The sequence below is a fragment of the Idiotropiscis lumnitzeri genome, chromosome 14, assembly GCF_059441095.1.
Source record: "Idiotropiscis lumnitzeri isolate Australia: NSW breed Sydney's pygmy pipehorse chromosome 14, RoL_Ilum_1.0, whole genome shotgun sequence".
Classification (NCBI taxonomy): Eukaryota; Metazoa; Chordata; class Actinopteri; order Syngnathiformes; family Syngnathidae; genus Idiotropiscis; species Idiotropiscis lumnitzeri.
The window spans coordinates 14,878,157-14,896,454 of NC_142404.1; the positions used below are offsets into that span (position 1 = coordinate 14,878,157).

The 18,298-nt window shown below is 41.0% G+C and overlaps 1 protein-coding gene across 7 annotated transcripts in view; it reads left to right on the plus strand.

The window, feature by feature from the left end:
• Positions 1 to 18,298, plus strand: part of LOC148323626 (dedicator of cytokinesis protein 9-like) — a 57,045-nt gene that overhangs the window by 32,667 nt on the left and 6,080 nt on the right. For 3 of the 7 annotated variants that reach the window (XM_088315857.1, XM_088315853.1, XM_088315856.1), the window contains exons 4-42: positions 459 to 541; positions 1,298 to 1,367; positions 3,231 to 3,326; positions 3,600 to 3,734; positions 5,394 to 5,568; positions 5,794 to 5,846; positions 6,302 to 6,376; positions 6,459 to 6,599; positions 6,869 to 7,081; positions 7,167 to 7,289; positions 7,432 to 7,514; positions 7,810 to 7,932; positions 8,067 to 8,146; positions 8,239 to 8,426; positions 8,514 to 8,579; positions 8,655 to 8,747; positions 9,430 to 9,553; positions 9,637 to 9,755; positions 9,823 to 9,909; positions 10,022 to 10,111; positions 10,253 to 10,368; positions 10,636 to 10,705; positions 10,960 to 11,085; positions 11,170 to 11,241; positions 11,786 to 11,932; positions 12,012 to 12,095; positions 12,206 to 12,317; positions 13,475 to 13,653; positions 13,741 to 13,857; positions 14,149 to 14,260; positions 14,360 to 14,493; positions 14,619 to 14,730; positions 14,810 to 14,876; positions 14,966 to 15,013; positions 16,315 to 16,451; positions 17,402 to 17,517; positions 17,602 to 17,739; positions 17,814 to 17,996; positions 18,107 to 18,220. In XM_088315857.1, the coding sequence (XP_088171983.1) occupies positions 459 to 541; positions 1,298 to 1,367; positions 3,231 to 3,326; positions 3,600 to 3,734; positions 5,394 to 5,568; positions 5,794 to 5,846; positions 6,302 to 6,376; positions 6,459 to 6,599; positions 6,869 to 7,081; positions 7,167 to 7,289; positions 7,432 to 7,514; positions 7,810 to 7,932; positions 8,067 to 8,146; positions 8,239 to 8,426; positions 8,514 to 8,579; positions 8,655 to 8,747; positions 9,430 to 9,553; positions 9,637 to 9,755; positions 9,823 to 9,909; positions 10,022 to 10,111; positions 10,253 to 10,368; positions 10,636 to 10,705; positions 10,960 to 11,085; positions 11,170 to 11,241; positions 11,786 to 11,932; positions 12,012 to 12,095; positions 12,206 to 12,317; positions 13,475 to 13,653; positions 13,741 to 13,857; positions 14,149 to 14,260; positions 14,360 to 14,493; positions 14,619 to 14,730; positions 14,810 to 14,876; positions 14,966 to 15,013; positions 16,315 to 16,451; positions 17,402 to 17,517; positions 17,602 to 17,739; positions 17,814 to 17,996; positions 18,107 to 18,220 (4,401 nt within the window). Of the gene's footprint in view, positions 1 to 458; positions 542 to 1,297; positions 1,368 to 3,230; positions 3,327 to 3,599; positions 3,735 to 5,393; positions 5,569 to 5,793; positions 5,847 to 6,301; positions 6,377 to 6,458; positions 6,600 to 6,868; positions 7,082 to 7,166; positions 7,290 to 7,431; positions 7,515 to 7,809; positions 7,933 to 8,066; positions 8,147 to 8,238; positions 8,427 to 8,513; positions 8,580 to 8,654; positions 8,748 to 9,429; positions 9,554 to 9,636; positions 9,756 to 9,822; positions 9,910 to 10,021; positions 10,112 to 10,252; positions 10,369 to 10,635; positions 10,706 to 10,959; positions 11,086 to 11,169; positions 11,242 to 11,785; positions 11,933 to 12,011; positions 12,096 to 12,205; positions 12,318 to 12,469; positions 12,500 to 13,474; positions 13,654 to 13,740; positions 13,858 to 14,148; positions 14,261 to 14,359; positions 14,494 to 14,618; positions 14,731 to 14,809; positions 14,877 to 14,965; positions 15,014 to 16,314; positions 16,452 to 17,401; positions 17,518 to 17,601; positions 17,740 to 17,813; positions 17,997 to 18,106; positions 18,221 to 18,298 lie in introns of all 7 variants that reach the window. The other 4 variants (XM_088315851.1, XM_088315852.1, XM_088315858.1 and 1 more) reach the window with 2 other exon arrangements.

Consider the following 18,298-nt stretch of genomic DNA (forward strand, 5'->3'; position numbering starts at 1 on the left):
GCAGAATCTTCACATCTCCAAAATCATAACCAAACACTGCATCTTTCAAATGCCTCACATTTCTATCACTTCACATTTTGCAACACCCAAAAATCAGGTCATTTGCTAATTGAACTCATTTACTGCCATTGACGGCTAAAGACGTCAAAATTCCATATATTTTTTTTTTTTTTACTCGGCTGGTAGTGAATGAGTTAATATACAAACAAAAAGCCCTTTTTGAATTTGTTCTTTATATCTTTCATACTTTTAGAAAAAGACTTAGTGAAAGTATGTAATTGTTTCCCCAGATATCGTTGCATCCCATTCAAAACTTTGATTTGCAACTTTTTGCTTGGAGTTGACTGCACTCGATTTTTTTTTCCAAACGTGTAATTACAGAATGTACGACGTGCGGTTCAACGACGTTATACTGTATTATTAGTGTTTTATAATCAGCTTTCACTCTGTCCTCTCAGTGCATTAAGACCTACAAGACCGACTGGCACGTTGTCAACTACAAGTATGAAGCTTATTCGGGAGACTTCCGCCAGCTTCCAAAGTAAGTCCTTACAAACGCCGTCATGCTTTATTGATGGGAGCACAGTGGCGTAGATGACATTCTTAAGAAAGAACAGCTGCTTCATATAATACAAATGCATCGTATTTTCTAATATGACTGTTTACATGCTCAGGACGATTTTAGTTAGATTTGCATAATAGGAAATAAAACAGGACACAACTAATTCCCATTTCCCTCCAGCAAAGACAGGTTTCTTTTTAATGATCCTCTGGGTAGTTTCTGACGGAGTGGAAACCACCCTCATTGTCGGGATATTGTGTCACGAGCTTGCCTTGCCCTGCCTCTTCCCTTAAGAATATCACTTTTGCATTCGTTTTGTTTGAATGCAATGTTGATGACCTTCGCATGTCCGCTGTTGCCAAACGCTTTGACGCTGCGCAGACAGTCGGGAAATTAAAACAATGCGTCGTGACGTGAGTTGCCGGTTTAAAAGATTTCACGTTAAATCCTCATCAAGTGATTCTCTGTGGTGCTTTTCTTTTTTTTTCCTAATGGGCAGAATTCACCTTGGCATGTTTCCATGGATAGTCTTAGCTGGGAAATGCATCTTAGCAGAGTGGTGCGCTTACTTATGACTGCTTTTAGGCAGCTGCAGAGCATCCAAATCATTTATGAAGTCATTAGCTCACACCATAAAGAAACAAATGGCCACTACTATGTATTTAAAATCATAATCATATTTTAGTTACATTGGTCGGAATTTGACCCAATAACAATTCTTCTCACAATTTACAGCAAAGTATCCCGGCCTGAAAAACTGGCGGTCCATGTCTTTGAAGTGGACGAGGATGTTGACAAAGACGAGGTGAGTTGAGACTGAGGCGTTAATTCTTTTAACTGTTTGCACTTCCAGTGTTTATGTATGCGTTCATATATTGTGTTTCTATTCGGAGTCCCACCGTTTCAATAGACATTGTTCCTCTCTCTTAAAAGTCAAAACAAACAATCCCTTCCAGGACACCGGTTGACCTCCTAATATTTTCCAGAATAATAAAACAAGAAATAATCCATTCCTGGTAAGGAAAGCAGATGTTCTGATTTATTTACTTTTTCTTGCTAGTCATCTGTCACGCACACTCATCACCAAATCTTACCATGGTTGGAGAAGCTAGCTAAATTGTCTTCATGTATAAATATAAGAGTGAATTGGAGTTTTTTTTCTATTTTTGTCCTGTGACCATGTCTAGCTGTAGCCCCACTTTTCTCTCAAAGTCAGCTGGGATAGGCTTCAGTTCATCGGTGACCTTAACTCATTTACTGCCATTGACGGATAAAGACGTCAAAGATCCATTTTTTTTTTTTTTTTACTCAGCTGGTAGTGAATGAGTTAATCGAAAATAAATGAATGGAAATCTAACCCAAAACAATTACCGAGTAAATAGACCACCTTTCTTTACAGTCGACATGTCGTTTTTAGGAGCCAATTCAGGTCAGGGGAAATGAACCCGCTGATATGTTTGCCTCTCGGGTGTTGTCTAGACACTGACGACGTCAATCAGGCCGTGAACTCTTCCAGATGGTTTGCAAATTTCACCATTAGGACCATTAGAAATATCACGGCAGTACTTAAAAATCTTTTTTCTTTCTTTTTTTGTTCCGTGAGCCTGAGGAAAATACATAGGAAAAACAGAGGAGGTGATGTTGGACCAGAGCGCCAACATCTTGAAAAGTCGTTCAAGCTTTGAAGTACCTGCAAGTGTCAGGAAAAGAGTTTCTCATTTCTAAAGTTCCTGAAGCATAATATCCATGCAAGTATGATCTAAACCAGGACTCACTGAGGCGATCAACTACATCATTCCTTCCCCTGTTGGTTTACTGTATTCTTAAAGATCTTCCTCACTGATGTAACGTTGGAATGCCTTCTGGCAAAGGTCATCGTTTCATACCGCCCCACCTTTTGAATTGTGCAAATAACCTGAGATGAGATCCTTCACCATCAAGATCTCAATGTTTATTTGGGCTAACACACAGACTTTGTTTAATGTTCTCCTGCTTGCTTATTTGGACGGAGTCAGAGCCACACCACATTGGACTCCAAGCCAGAGATCACAGGCTTTCTGCACAGTGAGGCATTTCTTTGGCAGGCTGGTTGTTAAGCAGCCGTGATATAATGTTCTCATACTATACCGTTGTTTAGCCTTGATTATTTTGACCGCAGGCCCATTTGTTTTGGGCTCTTCCGAAAGACATAACAGGTGAACTTGACTCTACTGTACCTTCGGGTCTTTCTTACAGAGTAATTCAGAACAGTGGTCCTCAAGTTTTTTTCTACCGCGGACCGGTTCAGGAAAGTCCACAACTTGTGCGGACCGGCAATCGTGTTGTTTGGAGGTAGCACTTGTTGCTAATGCTAACAGCTAGCTGCTAACCACGCCGGACACTTGTGACTTTATTTTGAAGTGAGCCATTGCGGAAGCGGCTTGTCACGGGTCAAAGATGATCCGTTGCATCACGAGTACATCATAGATAGATCTAACGGAGGGAAACCTGTCACTTTTCAAAATAAGATGTTTTTTTTAGCCTTAATTAATGAATAAAAGAGAATACTGCCAGTTTTTTTTTTTCTTTCATCTGTGCGAACCGGTCCAAAGTGCCGGGCCGCGGCCTAGTGGTTGGGGACCTCTGTTTTCGAAGAGTACCAATTGAAAACACTTTTTCTTCCCTCCAGGATACGGCCTCACTTGGATCTCAAAAGGACGGCATCACGAAACATGGTTGGCTCTATAAAGGCAACATGAACAGCGCCATCAGTGTTACCATGAGGGTAAGAAGAAAGATTTTTTTTTTTTTTTTTCAAATGTTCTGTGTTGAGTGGACCGGTGCCAAAATGCAATGAGGCCATCAAAAGCTGTATTTTGTCAAGTTTAGAAAGTATAACCAAATATTGACATACTGACCAGCACTTGCCTCTGAGATGCAGTTTTTTTTTTTATGCCTGTGAGGCTGATTTTATAGCTAATGTGCCGACTATTTCAATAACACCGAACACAGTTGCGGTCTCTCGTCTAAATACAAGTATCTCTTCTTATCCCATTAGTCATTCAAGAGGAGATATTTTCATCTGACGCAGTTGGGAGACGGCTCTTACAATTTGAACTTCTACAAAGATGAGAAGATCTCCAAAGAGCCCAAAGGAACCATTTTCTTGGATTCCTGCATGGGAGTTGTTCAGGTAAGCATTATAACACTGAGCTATCAAACGAAAGTGACCCTGAACTGAGGCAGCACAGGATGTGAAAAGTACCCCACTGAGGATTCAAACACAATTTTCCAGAACTAAATGAATGTCACTTCTCACGTTTCCTCCACTTTGCAGGAAATAACTCAAAACAAACAGAGCAAAGTTCAAACCTAATTGCGCAAACACTGATATGCTGCCACCTCACATTCCTTCGCTGTTAATTTGTGTACGGGAACCCGAGTAGAATCTGGGCAAACGTTTACTCCATTTGCCTGCCGACTCACAGCTGTTAGAACAAGGTGGATGCTGAAGTCTCACGTCCTTGCAGTCATCGCCACATGTTCACGTCTGAATGTGTAGGCCGAGGCTTTGTCATCTCACAAGATGGACCGAGCCCACTTTGACCCAGTTTGCTTTTGTTGAATATCTTCTGAAGAACGCATGATTTCAGAGATTTCATATTTGAGAAAGAAGTAGCAAAATGCTTGAAAGAAAGATTAGAATTTAGGTTGTTCACGTGGACTGTTCAATCTTCAATCCTTCAATCTTAATCATTTGACATACCAATTTCAAACATTCCATTGCCAGAACCACACAGCCCGTTTTTTTTTGTTTTTTTCCACGTCTGTTTATTTCCGATTTCTACACTGCTTCAGTTACTTTGCTAGTATGTCCTAAATTCAACAAACTGTGCGCATGGACCTGCACATGTTTAACTATGTAGCCACAATGGCATTTGGAGTGACATCATGCTGAGGCTCAAGCTGCTCCTTCGCTTTGTTAAGCCCGTAAACTTTTAAACGTATTTATATTAAACCACATCAAAAACTGAACGCACTGTTTAAAGTTGATAAGTGGAGTCACAGCCTTCCACCTGCTGTAGCATATCATAAAGTCAATTTATGAAATCCCCACTTTTATTTCTCCACTAAACACTCCTGCTTGTGTTTATTCAGCGAGCCTGCAGATAATATCCAACAAGCCTCCCTTCTGCTATCACCGCCCCAATGTTATCATAACATATTAGAAACACGGTTTTGGAGTCCAAAACACGACAACCCACCAAGTCTGATAACAATTGCTTATATTTTTGTCTATTATATGTCGTGTGGTTGACAAACTGCCGTCGAGTCAGCAGTTTTAAATGATTGCGAATCCCTGCAGAGACGGCGACGTCGCTCGCGAGATGGAAAAACTCCTCAATTCTTGAACCGCCCTGCCCGTATGATTTTCGGTGACAGCTAACATGTGGGTGGTCCTCCTTTCCAAAAAGTGACTCACATGCTATAGATGCCTCGTGCAGACTTTGTCAAGCCGTTTAATCCGTGACGCATTTGATTTGAAAAAGTCTCATTGTTTCTGTTGATTTTAGTTGCTTGGCAGTAATGACGTGAGCAATAAAGTAAAGCAAGATGCTGTTTGATAAGGTCATGATCTACTAGAATCGAATGTTCTCGGGTGATTTGGCAATAACAACTTTTGAAGTAGAAAGGCTATGGTCACATCTGTATAGCTAATATTACTTTATAAAATGTGACTGAGGATGTTTTTAAAATATGATAAAAAAAAAACATCTTTGCTCAGACTTTTTGAATCTGTCCCTCCTAAGACTTAATCGCTATTTTGTCAAATCTTCACACCGTGCTGCAGAATAACAAGGTTCGGAGGTTCGCTTTCGAGCTGAAGATGCAGGATAAGAGCACTTACCTGCTGGCTGCAGACAGCGAAGGGGAGATGGACGATTGGATCAACACGCTGAACAAGATCTTGCACAGCAGTTTTGAGATCGCCATGCAAGAAAAGAGGAACGGAGACAGTCATGACGGTGGGTGTACTTGGCGTATTTATGGTTATCATTTTCATGTCCTCCTCTTGGTCTTTATGTCCTATTACACATTTTTGTTACCCTTTGTATGTTTTTTTTTATGTCTGGTGGCAGTTTTACACCAAACTAGAGCACATTTTCAGTTGCAGACAAAAAGGGACCTTTTGAAGGAACACGTTTGATATATATATTGTCATTCCGTGATTTTTTTTTTTTTTTTCCTAGATGAGGATCTTGGAAAGTCAGACAGTTCTTCTGGCAGTATGGACAGCTTTCAGGTACTGTAGCTCTTTTCTCAAGCACCTCACCAAAGAAATATTCTCACTTGAAATCTTACTAGGTGATCAATCCGAATGTTCCGTATTGCTTCAGGTGTTCGTTTAACTCTTAATCTAATCCTACATTCAACGCAGACCTCTTGTCATGCCAAAATAAAATTGACTGCCGTCTCTGAAGAAAGTGATTTAGTTGAGTACCATTTGTGCTGGTGTGACGCCAACTGGCAGAAATTGCTTTTAATAGTTTTAATTTTTGAATGGTAGTTGGTGAGAGCTCAGCCTGAAAACAGCTTTTCCAGTTAAGATTTCTGCTGAGCTATAATCGTCTGCGCCACCTGTAAGACGTAAATATCCAATTTCCAGATGAGGCCACAAAATGTCCTTAATGATTAAACCACCTGACAGAGAAATCGCTGCAGTGAGGGTCAATCTTTTTTTTTTGCCTCCCTCCTCAGAGTGCAAGAGATATAGAGTCAAGAATGAGGAATGAGATGCGGTTGAAGCTGTTCACCCTTGACCCTGACACACAGGTAATTTCGTTCAAATACTTTTCCTGCAACCGTACGAATTCGGTGTTTGTACATTGGGCTTCTTCTCTCCTACTCTCTTTAGAAACTGGATTTCTCAGGAATAGAACCAGATGTGAAGCAGTTTGAAGAGAAGTTTGGCAAGCGTGTGCTCATTAACTGCAATGACCTCTCATTTAATCTGCAAAGCTGCGTGGCTGAAAACGAGGAGGGACCAACAACAAATGTGAGTTTCCGTTGGCAGTAGACCATAAATCCCAGAAATATAATTATCTTGCTTGACTAAATACGTAAGACGGATGGATGGTCTTTACATAGTTTGCTGCTGAGAGACTATTGACATAGCAACCAGACGACGGGCTTTGCGCTACCGATTTAGAACGTCTCCTTCCGTCCTTCTAGAGCTCAACTTGCTTTTTTTTCACCAGTGAAAACACAAACGTGTTAGTGAAGCTTATCACACTTTTTTTTAAAAATTTTTTAAAATTTCTTTAGGTGGAGCCGTTCTACGTGACCCTGTCACTGTTCGACATCCAAAATGGAAGAAAGATTTCATCTGACTTCCACGTGGACCTCAACCACCCATCTGTCAGGAGCATGATGCCCAATTATGAGACTCAGTATATAAACGGGGGAGGGGACATTATCCCTGAAGGGCCACGTTTGATCCACGGAGTGCCAGAAACTGTCATGCGCTATCCCCGTCAGGTAAAAGTCTGAGAACGCATTTTTATTGTTGTTCAAGTTGACACATCTAAACTCTAATTAGCTTTTAAAAAATTTGCCCTGGCAGGGAGTATTTTCTGTAACGTGCCCCCACCCTGATATCTTCCTGGTGGCTCGCATCGAGAAGGTGCTGCAGGGAGGAATCAATCACTGTGCTGAGCCTTACATGAAAAGTTCTGACTCTACCAAGGTGTGGGCTTATCAAATTCTGTCCTATTTGCTTGACGAAAGAATGCGTTGACGTATGATTTAGTTCAATATGGTGCTTCACAATTTCGTTGCAACATCTGAGTACACGCAGAATACATATGTGTTCTTGTCTACCCCCCCAGGTGGCTCAGAAAGTCCTGAAAAATGCCAAGCTGGCATGTAACCGCTTGGGCCAGTACAGGATGCCTTTTGCTTGGTCAGCCAGGTACAGAAAGACTTGAAACAGTATCGTAGCATGTATGAGCACATCGTGGATAATGTTTTCGGTGCAATGCGCCCAACACACACACACACACACACACACAAATTCTCATTGTGTTGGCCAATTATTAATAGAGTCGCACACACTGTATTGAAAAATATTTGGGCGACCCTGTTTATTTAATTTAATTTAATTTTTATTTTAATTTTTATTTTTATTTTTATTTTTATTTTTATTTTTATCCCACCTAGGCAAGCCGTGGATACATGGGATTGATTAAAATTGTCTTTGTTTGCAGGCCACTGTTCAAAGATGCTTCCGGGACTCTTGACAAAAGCGCTCGCTTCTCGCCTTTGTACAGACAAGACAACAACAAGCTGTCCAATGACGACATGCTCAAATTGCTGGCGGACTTCAGAAAGTTAGTATTAGTCTATAATAACAAATGTTGTTTTCAACATCTCTTGGAAAGCTTTCAGTTGACCTCAGAAATAAAATGTGTGTTCACGTCACTCATCCAACCGTTAGCAGATGTATAACATTGTTCCATTTCAGGCCTGAGAAGATGGCCAAGCTGCCTGTGATCCTCGGAAACCTTGACGTTACCATCGACAATGTCGCCCCTGACTTGGCCAGTAAGCGCCCAAATGTCACTTCACGGTCAAATCCGATGTGACTTTTTACGTACCGACTGTTTATGTGATGTCTCTCCGTGCTTCTTCTCCAGATTGTGTTACCTCATCCTACATTCCTGTGAAGCAGTTTGATGTGAGCGAGAAGAGTCCCGTCTTCTTTGAGGTGGAGGAGTTTGTGCCATACATAGCCAAATGTTCCCAACCTTTCACCATCTACAACAATCACCTCTACGTCTACCCCAAATTCTTAAAGTATGACGGCCAGAAGTCTTTTGCTAAGGTATGCCAAGAGTGCTTATCGAGAGAACACCCTGAGCACCAATATTTTTAAGTAGTACACTTTGTGACTTGTTGTGTCTGACCAAAGGCAAGAAACTTGGCTGTCTGCATTGAGTTCATGGACTCAGACGATGAAGATGCTTTACCAATTAAGGTAAATGAATCCTCATTGATTCACGAGGAACAATTCCACACTTCGCTTTACCTACGCGGTGCGATCATTCCACAGTGCATCTATGGGCGGCCTGGAGGACCTCTGTTTAGTAAAAGTGCCTTTGCTGCCGTATTGCATCACCAGCACAACCCTGAATTTTATGATGAGGTAATTAGAAGTGATGGACAAATGAAGCTTCGTGAAGCACTTGTGATCATTTTTTTACTCCTCTAAATCGGGGGTGGGCAAACTCTTTGATTGGCGGGCCACAATGGGTTCTAAAATTTGACACAGGGGCCGGACCAGGAGGAGATGGATGGAGTGTTTCGATAACCTCACCTCATCTGAGAAAAGAAATAAATAAATTTTAAATGAACGTGAACAAAAGCATTACAACAAAATATATGTCTTTGACACACCACAATATTTAGAATATAAAAGATGAACAAGGTTCATTCATTTAATTTTTTTCAAGTTTAGCGGGCCGGATTAAAACGTTTTATGGACCGCATGTGGCCCCCGGGGCCGCAGCTTGCCCACACCTGCCCTAGAATTACATATTAATGATCGCGAATAGGCTAATATTAAGCTGAATTGTAAAGGATGCACCTGACCTAAGCTGGAAACAGGAAAAAATACGTACAACAATGCGAGAGAACGAGGCGCCAACGTGGTCTCACGGGAACTAAATTGAAGAAAAAACAACTGATCCTTTACTACAAGAGGAATAAAAAAAAATATTAAGTGATTCATGAAGCTTCATTTTCCCATTATAAGTAATTAGTGCATAAATACAGTACGGTATAAAAGTCCAATCCTTACCAGAATGTTTGCGTTCTATCTCTCCCAGTTTAAGATTGAACTTCCAACCCAGCTCCATGAGAAACATCATCTGCTCTTCACTCTCTACCATGTCAGCTGCGAGAGCAACAGCAAGGCCAGCACCAAAAAGCGAGAACAAGTTGAAACGCACGGTATCCTCATCCTGTTACATCGTCGCTTGTTCAAAATTCTCAATGAAATCGCTGCATTCTTTCAATTCCGCATCCTTTCTCAGTGGGATACGCCTGGCTTCCTCTGCTGAAAGACGGCCGTGTGATCATGAACGAGTGTCACATCCCCGTGGCGGCCAACCTGCCTGCTGGATATCTCAGCTGCCAGGAAGGTGCCAGCAAGGTAAACGCTCTCAACGGTCAGGTATTTAGTTGATACGACATAAAAATGGATCTTATTTAATTTTCAGCATTCAGGTCCCGAAGTCAAATGGGTGGATGGAGGCAAGCTTCTATTTAAGGTGTCGACTCATCTCGTGTCCACCATTTACACTCAGGTTCGAGTTCTTCTCCTCTGACCTATTACACTGACCTGAATTGAATACCGATTGCACCACATCAGTCACCATATACCTCCCATTCAACTGACCAACCATCTTTTTATTTCAGGATCAGCATTTGCACAATTTCTTTCATCACTGTCAGAGCATAGCAGCATCGCCTCAGGCGCCAGGAGGCGAACTGGTCAAATACTTGAAGGTTCGTATACATGTGGACACATGCGACACACTAACACCCTAAATTGCTAACCAGCGTCAGAGGATCTGAGGTAAGGATAACAGACGGATGTTTGCTGTAATTATCCTTCTCACACATACCTCTTTGCGACTGTTTCATCAGAGTCTGCACGCCATGGAGAGTCATGTGATGATCAAGTTCTTGCCCACCACGCTGAATCAGCTGTTTAGGGTGCTGACCGGTGCTAGCCAAGAGGACGTGGCGGTCAACGTCACCAGGCAAGTACACAGAAAATTCGTACATTTTACTCGGAAAGGACTACATATTAGGTATCAGTAAAATTTGAGACTAAAATATTCAGAATAAATTTCAGCGTAAATATACTCTGAGCAGTTTACGCTTAATATTTTACTCTCAAATTTGACTCTGTTAACCAAATCTAGTCTTTTTAGAGTAAAATTATTCTTACAAAATTTACTGTGTATCTTCGGCTTACGCCACATGCACAGAAGATCCACTCACACCTTTTCTTGTTGGTCTTGTAGAGTCATGATCCACATTGTAGCCCAGTGTCACGAGGAGGGATTGGAGCACTACCTGAGGTCATACGTGAAGGTTAAAAAAAAAACAAAAAAACATTATCTCTTACTTTAATGTCCCTCATCACATAAACTACCTACCTATCTATCTTACCTAGCTTATCTCTCGCTAGCTAGCGAGCAGCTATCAAGGTAGCTAGCTAGCTAGCCAGCTTTTTGTTTGTATCTATTTCTTTTTCCATCTATGATCTCCATCCTACATTAATGATCACACCTCATCATATGTTTTCCTCCGGAGGCTCCCTCTTCATTCCGATTGTGTTTTTCCAGTTTGTTTTCAAGACCGAGCCATACACAGTGTCCACCACCCGAACCGTGCACGAAGAGCTGGCTAAAGCCATGACCGCCATCCTGAAGCCTTCCACCGACTTCCTCACATGTAACAAGCTGCTCAAGGTGATTAATTAGGACTTTTATTTTTTTGAAAGGAGATTGTGCAGCGTATAATAATATGTCCATCTGAATTTTTCTTCCCCGCAGTACTCTTGGTATTTCTTTGAAGCCTTAGTCAAGTCCATGGCTCAGTATTTGGTTGAGAGTTGTAAAGTGAAGGTAAGTTTGCGCACAAGATTGGGATGCAAGTTGACACAGAGGTCTGACGTCTGCTTCGTGACAGCTCATTTCCGTGGCTTTCCGTTTAGGAACGTGTCAAGTCTTGTGGATAACCACAGCACCACAAAGTAACAGCAAGTCTATTCAACGTTGAGTCAGTGTGCAGTTTAATTTGCTGCATTTGTTCTTACCCCGTCAAGCAACCACATCTATGCGTTTGTTTTCGAGCGGCATCATCAGTTGTCGACTGTGAGCCTGCTTTCAACTGCAGGAGATTTGTAAATCGTATTCTCGTCATAGAGAGCACAATTTCTTTTCCCCATTTCCGGAGAGCCCCGCCAATGATCACTGATATGCGTCGAATTTAACATAATAAAATACAATTTTTGGACATATTCAAACTTCTGGTGGTCAACTGAAAAGGAAATGATAGTTGAATTGAAATTATAGTTTGAAATGCATTTTCACCGTGTCTGTTGTTAAGAAAAAAAAAAAAAGAGATTTCAAGTTTCACTCTCCAACATTTTCTGGTTGTGGCCATCAGCTGTCTCGGAATCAGAGATTCTCAGCATCTTTCCATCACACTGTGGAGACTGTGGTCAACATGATGATGCCCCACATCACTCAGAAATACAAAGACAATCTCGACGCGGCCAGAAATGCCAACCACAGCCTGGCCGTCTTCATCAAGGTCTTCATTTAACTTTTTTTTTATTTTATTTTTTTTTATAAATCTCATTCATAAATACTGACAAAATCAATCACTGCAGCGCTGCTTCAACCTGATGGACAGAGGCTTTGTGTTTAAACAAATCAACAACTACATCAACTGCTTTATGCCTGGAGATCCAAAGGTATGTCGTTTTTTTTTTTTTTTTTTATTAATTCAAATGTGACCCAATTAAGATTTTGTTTTGATGACAAAATAATTGTCATGTTGTGTTTGTTGTTGTTTCCAATGCAGACACTGTTTGAGTTCAAGTTTGAGTTCCTGCGTGTTGTGTGCAACCACGAGCACTATGTTCCTTTAAACCTGCCCATGCCTTTCGGAAAAGGGAGGATCTTGAGATTTCAAGGTAAGCCAGTTATGATCAAGCTTGAAATTGGACTTGATGAATTTCCTGCGTGAAAGCAATTGAATCTCATTTTGGGTGTTGTTGCATTTTCTGACTTTGCCTTCCTGTCTTTCCTGACTTCTTTTGTCATGTATCTTTATAATCTCTTTAAGATACAGTGGAGTCATACGATACTCCAGTAGGTAGGTGAAAGGTTTGCTGCTTGCATGCCAGGACACTTAAATCAGATCACCCTTGACTTGAGCCCAGAATGTAACGAAATCCCTTTGAAAATCTGAATCCAATTTTACTAATGTTATTAAAAGTCAACAAATGGAGCAAATCTCGTAAAAAAAAAAATATATTAGAAGCTATAATGTGGCTTTCATCACCATTCCCAGAAAAATCCTACACCACTTGTATGTATGCAAATGAATTATTTAAAGAGCTGTATAAAGGTTTTAGTTAGTGCCAGTGCTCCGAACAGATGATCGTTCTCAATCACAAACCTGTTTGTCCGCAATCACGCTCACACCAGGAATTTTCCAAACATAAATCTCACTTACGTTTTTCCATTTGTAATTTGTGTTCCTATAAAATTCTATTAGCTGGAAAATAATGTGATTTTTGACATTACAATTAGCAATGCTTCAATTTGACTGACTGCCAATTGTGTACATTTTATGTAAAATAACAAAATGCCTTTCTCATGAATGGCATCGTAATATTTAAGGTTTTTTTTTTTTTTTTTTTGCTTTGCTCGGCTACACAAGCAAAGCAAAACCAAATACTGTAAATGACTTTCATTCTGAAACTCCAATTGCATTCCTCCAATATTTAGTCCATGTACTGGAAAGCTTTTTGCGCATTAGTGAACAATTGCCTTTCTACACATTTTTTTTCCCACTGGAGGATAGTGCGACATAGTTTTTCTTACTAGTGAGGAGGACACGCATTTTAGTTCATGGATCTCGTATAAATGCTACAATGGGTTTTCATAAGATTTTTTGAGATGTTATTTTGTGGTTGCAGTTTGCATACCTGCCACGCTTTCAAATGTTTGTGTCTGATTTAATTGTGTCAGATTCAAATGAGATTAGAAATATTCTATTTTCCCCTGATTGGTTGCTGTTGTTTCCTGTGGCTTCATCTCCTCTGCCTGCACTTCCTCCCCTCAGACCTCCAACTGGATTACTCGCTGACGGATGACTTTTGCAAGAACCACTTCCTGGTTGGTCTGCTTCTCCGCGAGGTCAACGCAGCCCTGCAGGAGTTCAGGGAGATTCGACAGATAGCCATCCAGGTGCTGAAGAACCTGATGATAAAGCACACGTTCGATGAGCGCTACACCTCCAAAGTAAGTGGCGCCGTGTTTCCTCACTGACTCACCGCTGTGCCTGATTGTTGCTGGAGACGGCTGCTGAGTGATTCATGTGTTTGCCAGAGTCAGCAGGCGAGGTTGGCGACTCTCTACTTGCCTCTGTTTGGTTTGCTGCAAGAGAATGTCAACAGGCTGAACGTGAAGGAAGTGACCCCCTTCACCGTCAACCACTGTAACAGCGTAAGGGCGACACCTAACGGCGTCTTTTGGACTGACATGTAACTTGCGACAAACCCATTATCAAGCGATCAATCAAATTTTATTTATTGCTAATTTGTTGTACTTGTCCATGAAAATAAATTTTAAAAAAATATCCTCATTAGGGTCTAATTAGTTAGCCAATCACAGGGCGCAAATAGGCAAACATCCTCTCACACTCACATTCATGTTTGTTAAACAATCTTTGGCATGTCAAATGATCCTACCTTTTACGCTGGTCTGCAAATATTCAAATCATCTTGTTTCTCTCAGAATGGAAGAGATGATTCCCTCCTCGCCAACGCTTTGATGACACCACCCAGATCCAGCACTTTTTTGGACACCAGCTTGCACAAAGATGTTTTTGGCGCCATCTCTGGCACCGGTGAGCAAAGAAAAAGCTGATGGAGGAAAATGGAGAAACGTAATAGTTATTTTCATAAAAATAAAACGCAATAATAATATTTCCTCCTGTTCCTCTTAGCCTCCCCTCACACATCCTCGACACCCAACGTTAACTCTGTGCGCCACGCGGACTCACGAGGGTCCCTCATCAGCACCGACTCTGGCAACAGTCTGCCGGAGAGGAACACAGAAAAGGGCAACTCTTTGGACAAGGTATATTTCACGCAACCCCTGATGTCAGTAAACATGAGGCTCAAGTTGCTGTCGTATTCTATTAGTTTTGCCTAAAATCGTCAAGACGTTTGTCTGTAGCGTTGCCATGTTTGTGTGTGTCACAGAGCCAGCCCGCGTCGTCACTGGGCAGCCTGCTCCGATGCGATAAACTCGAACAGGCAGAGATCAAGAGCTTCCTCATGTGCTTCCTCCATGTGCTCAAAAGCATGTCTGAGGGTAAGATGTCATTGTTTTTGCCCCTCTCTCGTTGTACCAAAGCGAGACGAAATCGAGCTAACTAAATGGAACCCTACAGATGCTTTGTTCACATACTGGAATAAAGCAACATCTGCGGAGCTGATGGACTTCTTCACGCTTGTCGAGTAAGACGACTCAACATCCCCATTTCGGTCTTGGGGCTTACGTTTGTTTTTGTCTCATAGACTGATTGTCCTTTTCTTATTACCCTCAGAGTGTGTCTCCACCAATTCAGATACATGGGAAAGAGGTACATCGCAAGGTAATGTTGTTTAAGTCATTTTAGATTTTTTTTTTTTAAACTTCATTTGAAGAATTTCACACATTTTGGTTGTAAAAAATGACATTTTTATTTTTTTTAACTTGATTGAAGAATTTCACACATTTTGGTTCGAAATTAAATCCATTCACAGGTCCCCTTTCCTGACTTATTATTTGATGATTAATGCTTTCAGCCAGCATGGAAAAGATTAAATAATGCTCAGTCAACACATGAAGAAAGTTTTCATTGACTTAATCTGAGAAAAATAGTTCTTGATTATTAACGTTTACAGTCATTATTTGCATTGGTATAGAGATCCACTGCATGGTACTGAATAGGGCTGCAAATGATATTTTTGAGTGTACAGATGTCCAATAAGTGCAAATGTGTGAAATTCTCTAACTCCCAAGTTGTGATAATAAATAAAAAAAATCTAGTTGACTCAGTTTTCGATTTCCATTCAATATATAGCATACCTTTTAAAGATTTGTTCTACTTTGGGACATCTTGGTGTAAACAGAGAATGATACGAAATATTATTAACTCACAGTGAATGTATGTTCAATGCCTACACTCGGAAATGGGCCGGCTCAGGCCTCAACTACCAGGGGTCTTTAGGCGCTTGCTCTCTTTCTGTCTCTCTAACTCCCCACCGCTGTTTCTCTACTCACAATAATGCTGGCAAGTTTAACACTGTGAATTAAAATCCGGCTCCTGCCCTCTCCTGCTTGGGTAAGCCATCTGTGTGGAATAGACTAATGCATGACTCCTTCTCTTTTTTTTTTTCTTTTTATTTTTGTGTGAGGTTGCCGTGCTGTGATGTGACTGTCATGACGAAATGCATGGCTGCTGTAGACTGTTAGCATCAACGCTACCACTTAGCTATTGCATGACGTCACAATTTCACTGTCAACAGCAGGGGGCGGTGTTGAACTGGCTATAATCACAACTTTATATACCATGAAAATGACAACACTGAAACATTTTTTTGGTGGGGGGGAATGTACAACACGCAGTATATGAGCTAAAATATTGAATTTTAAAAAATGAGTTGGGCTTCATTCCCACTAAATCTTATCATGCCTTAGCACATAAAATGAGGTCTAAAGAATTTACTATTGATATCATGTTCATTTCCATTAACAAATGTTTGAAGTCACCGCACCCAATGATTCTGAATTTATTTCTATAAGCAAATGACTTCCGAGTGGTTTTCCTAAGTCATCCTAACCTGCTTTGCTAACTCTGCTCCGTTGTAGAGTCTGGTCGACTCATCAATCTCTGTCCTGTTTCCTCATCAGGAACCAGGACGGGGCAGGTCACGTAGCGCATGAGCGGAAGTCTCAGACTCTGCCTGTGTCCCGTAACAGGGCGGGAATGATGCATGCCCGCTTACAGCAGCTCAGCAGCCTGGATAACTCATATACTTTTAACCACAGTAAGTGCTCCATATTCGACTTGTCAACATGCATCTTACAACCTTCCCGTGCTTTCTCCATCATCTCCATCATCATCATCTAATTCAAAATCCAGTCTGCCATCTGGGAGAAAAATTCTTGAAGGCAAAGTTCGCTTTTTCTGCCTTTGTGACAAGTTTCTGACAAAGGTTTCTTTGTGTTTTCAGTGTAAAAAAGATTTCAAGTATTCTTGGAATATCTGTAGAGAATGGTAAGAACGTATCAGGATGGCAGGCAGTTCCCAAACATTCACTACCTCCGTCGAGCCCGACCGATTAATAGGACGATTTTATAACCGATTAATCGACATGAGTCGATATGTAATCGATGTTTTAACATTTTTGCAATGCGGAGATTCTGTTACACTTACACACACAGACCAGATAAGTGTGGTACATTTCTTCCCAACTCGCACTAACTGGTGCAGGTCAACACGTCAAGAACACGTGGTTTTGTTCTGTTTTTTATTTTTTTAAACAAGAAAAGAGCGTTAACGTTGTATTAGCTGGATCTTCGTTAAATCCCGTGTCCACCATTATCGAGTATAGACCATTACACAGCTTACAGTTTACGGTCCTTCTTTTGACAGTGTTACTAATTAAAGTTCCTCATTTTGATTCAGTAACCTCTTTGTTTTGAAGAATATCTTGAGAATATTAAGAATATTTAAGAACTTGTTCATATGTGTATATAAATATTCTTATTTGATATATAGGCCTAAATATCGGATCAAGTCTCTTTTATTATTTATTTATTTATTTATTTTTTATAGCCCCTAAAATTGTCATATCGGTCAAGAACGCGTCATTCTGCTTTCACGTCACCTTTTCGTTTCATCTTATTTGACCTTTTACTTTCTCTCCTCTGTGAGTAATGCTCCACTGAATATGCAATGAAATGTGAACGCACTACAGCCGCTTGCTCTCTTTAGCTTACAGTCACGCGGATGCAGACACGTTAAATCACTCGCTGCTGGAGGCCAACATCGCCACCGAAGTGTGCCTCACCGTCCTGGACACCCTCAGCATCTTCATCATGGGTTTCAAGGTAACAAGCCATGACATCACAACACTCCAGTAGTGCATTCTGTCACTTTCCAAGAGAAATAATCTGTCTTCCCTCTAATTGTAGACCCAGCTGTGTGCCGACTATGGCCACAGTCCTCTGATGAAGAAGGTTTTTGAAGTCCACCTCTGTTTTCTGCGAATCAATCAGTCGGAAACTGCCCTAAAACAGGTCTTCACCTCACTGCGGACGTTCATCTACAAGGTGGAGATGAGGATATTTATCATCATCATATCCTTAGGATGTCATTGCCGCTCACGCCGCTTCTGTCTTTTCAGTTTCCCAGCACGTTTTTCGAAGGCCGCGCCGATATGTGTGCCGCGTTCTGTTACGAGATCTTAAAGTGTTGTAACTCCAAGCTGAGTTCCATTCGGAGCGATGCCGCCCATCTGCTTTACTTCCTCATGAAGAGCAACTTTGATTACACGGGTCGCAAGTCTTTTGTCAGGACACACTTGCAGGTGGGATAAACTTGTTTTGATCCTTCTTTACACCAAAATAAAATAACACAAAAAATGGCTTCCATTATTTAAAGTGTTTCCCAACCATTCGCTTTCATTTTCATTTCTAGGTGGTGATTGCGGTAAGTCAGTTAATAGCTGACGTCATTGGAATTGGAAGTACTCGCTTCCAGCACTCCTTGTCCATAATCAACAACTGTGCCAACAGTGACAGAACAATCAAGGTCAGGATTTTTTTTTTTTAGCTATCCGTAAGTCATCGGGTAATAATGTAGCAATAATAAAAAAATATAAAAAAAAAA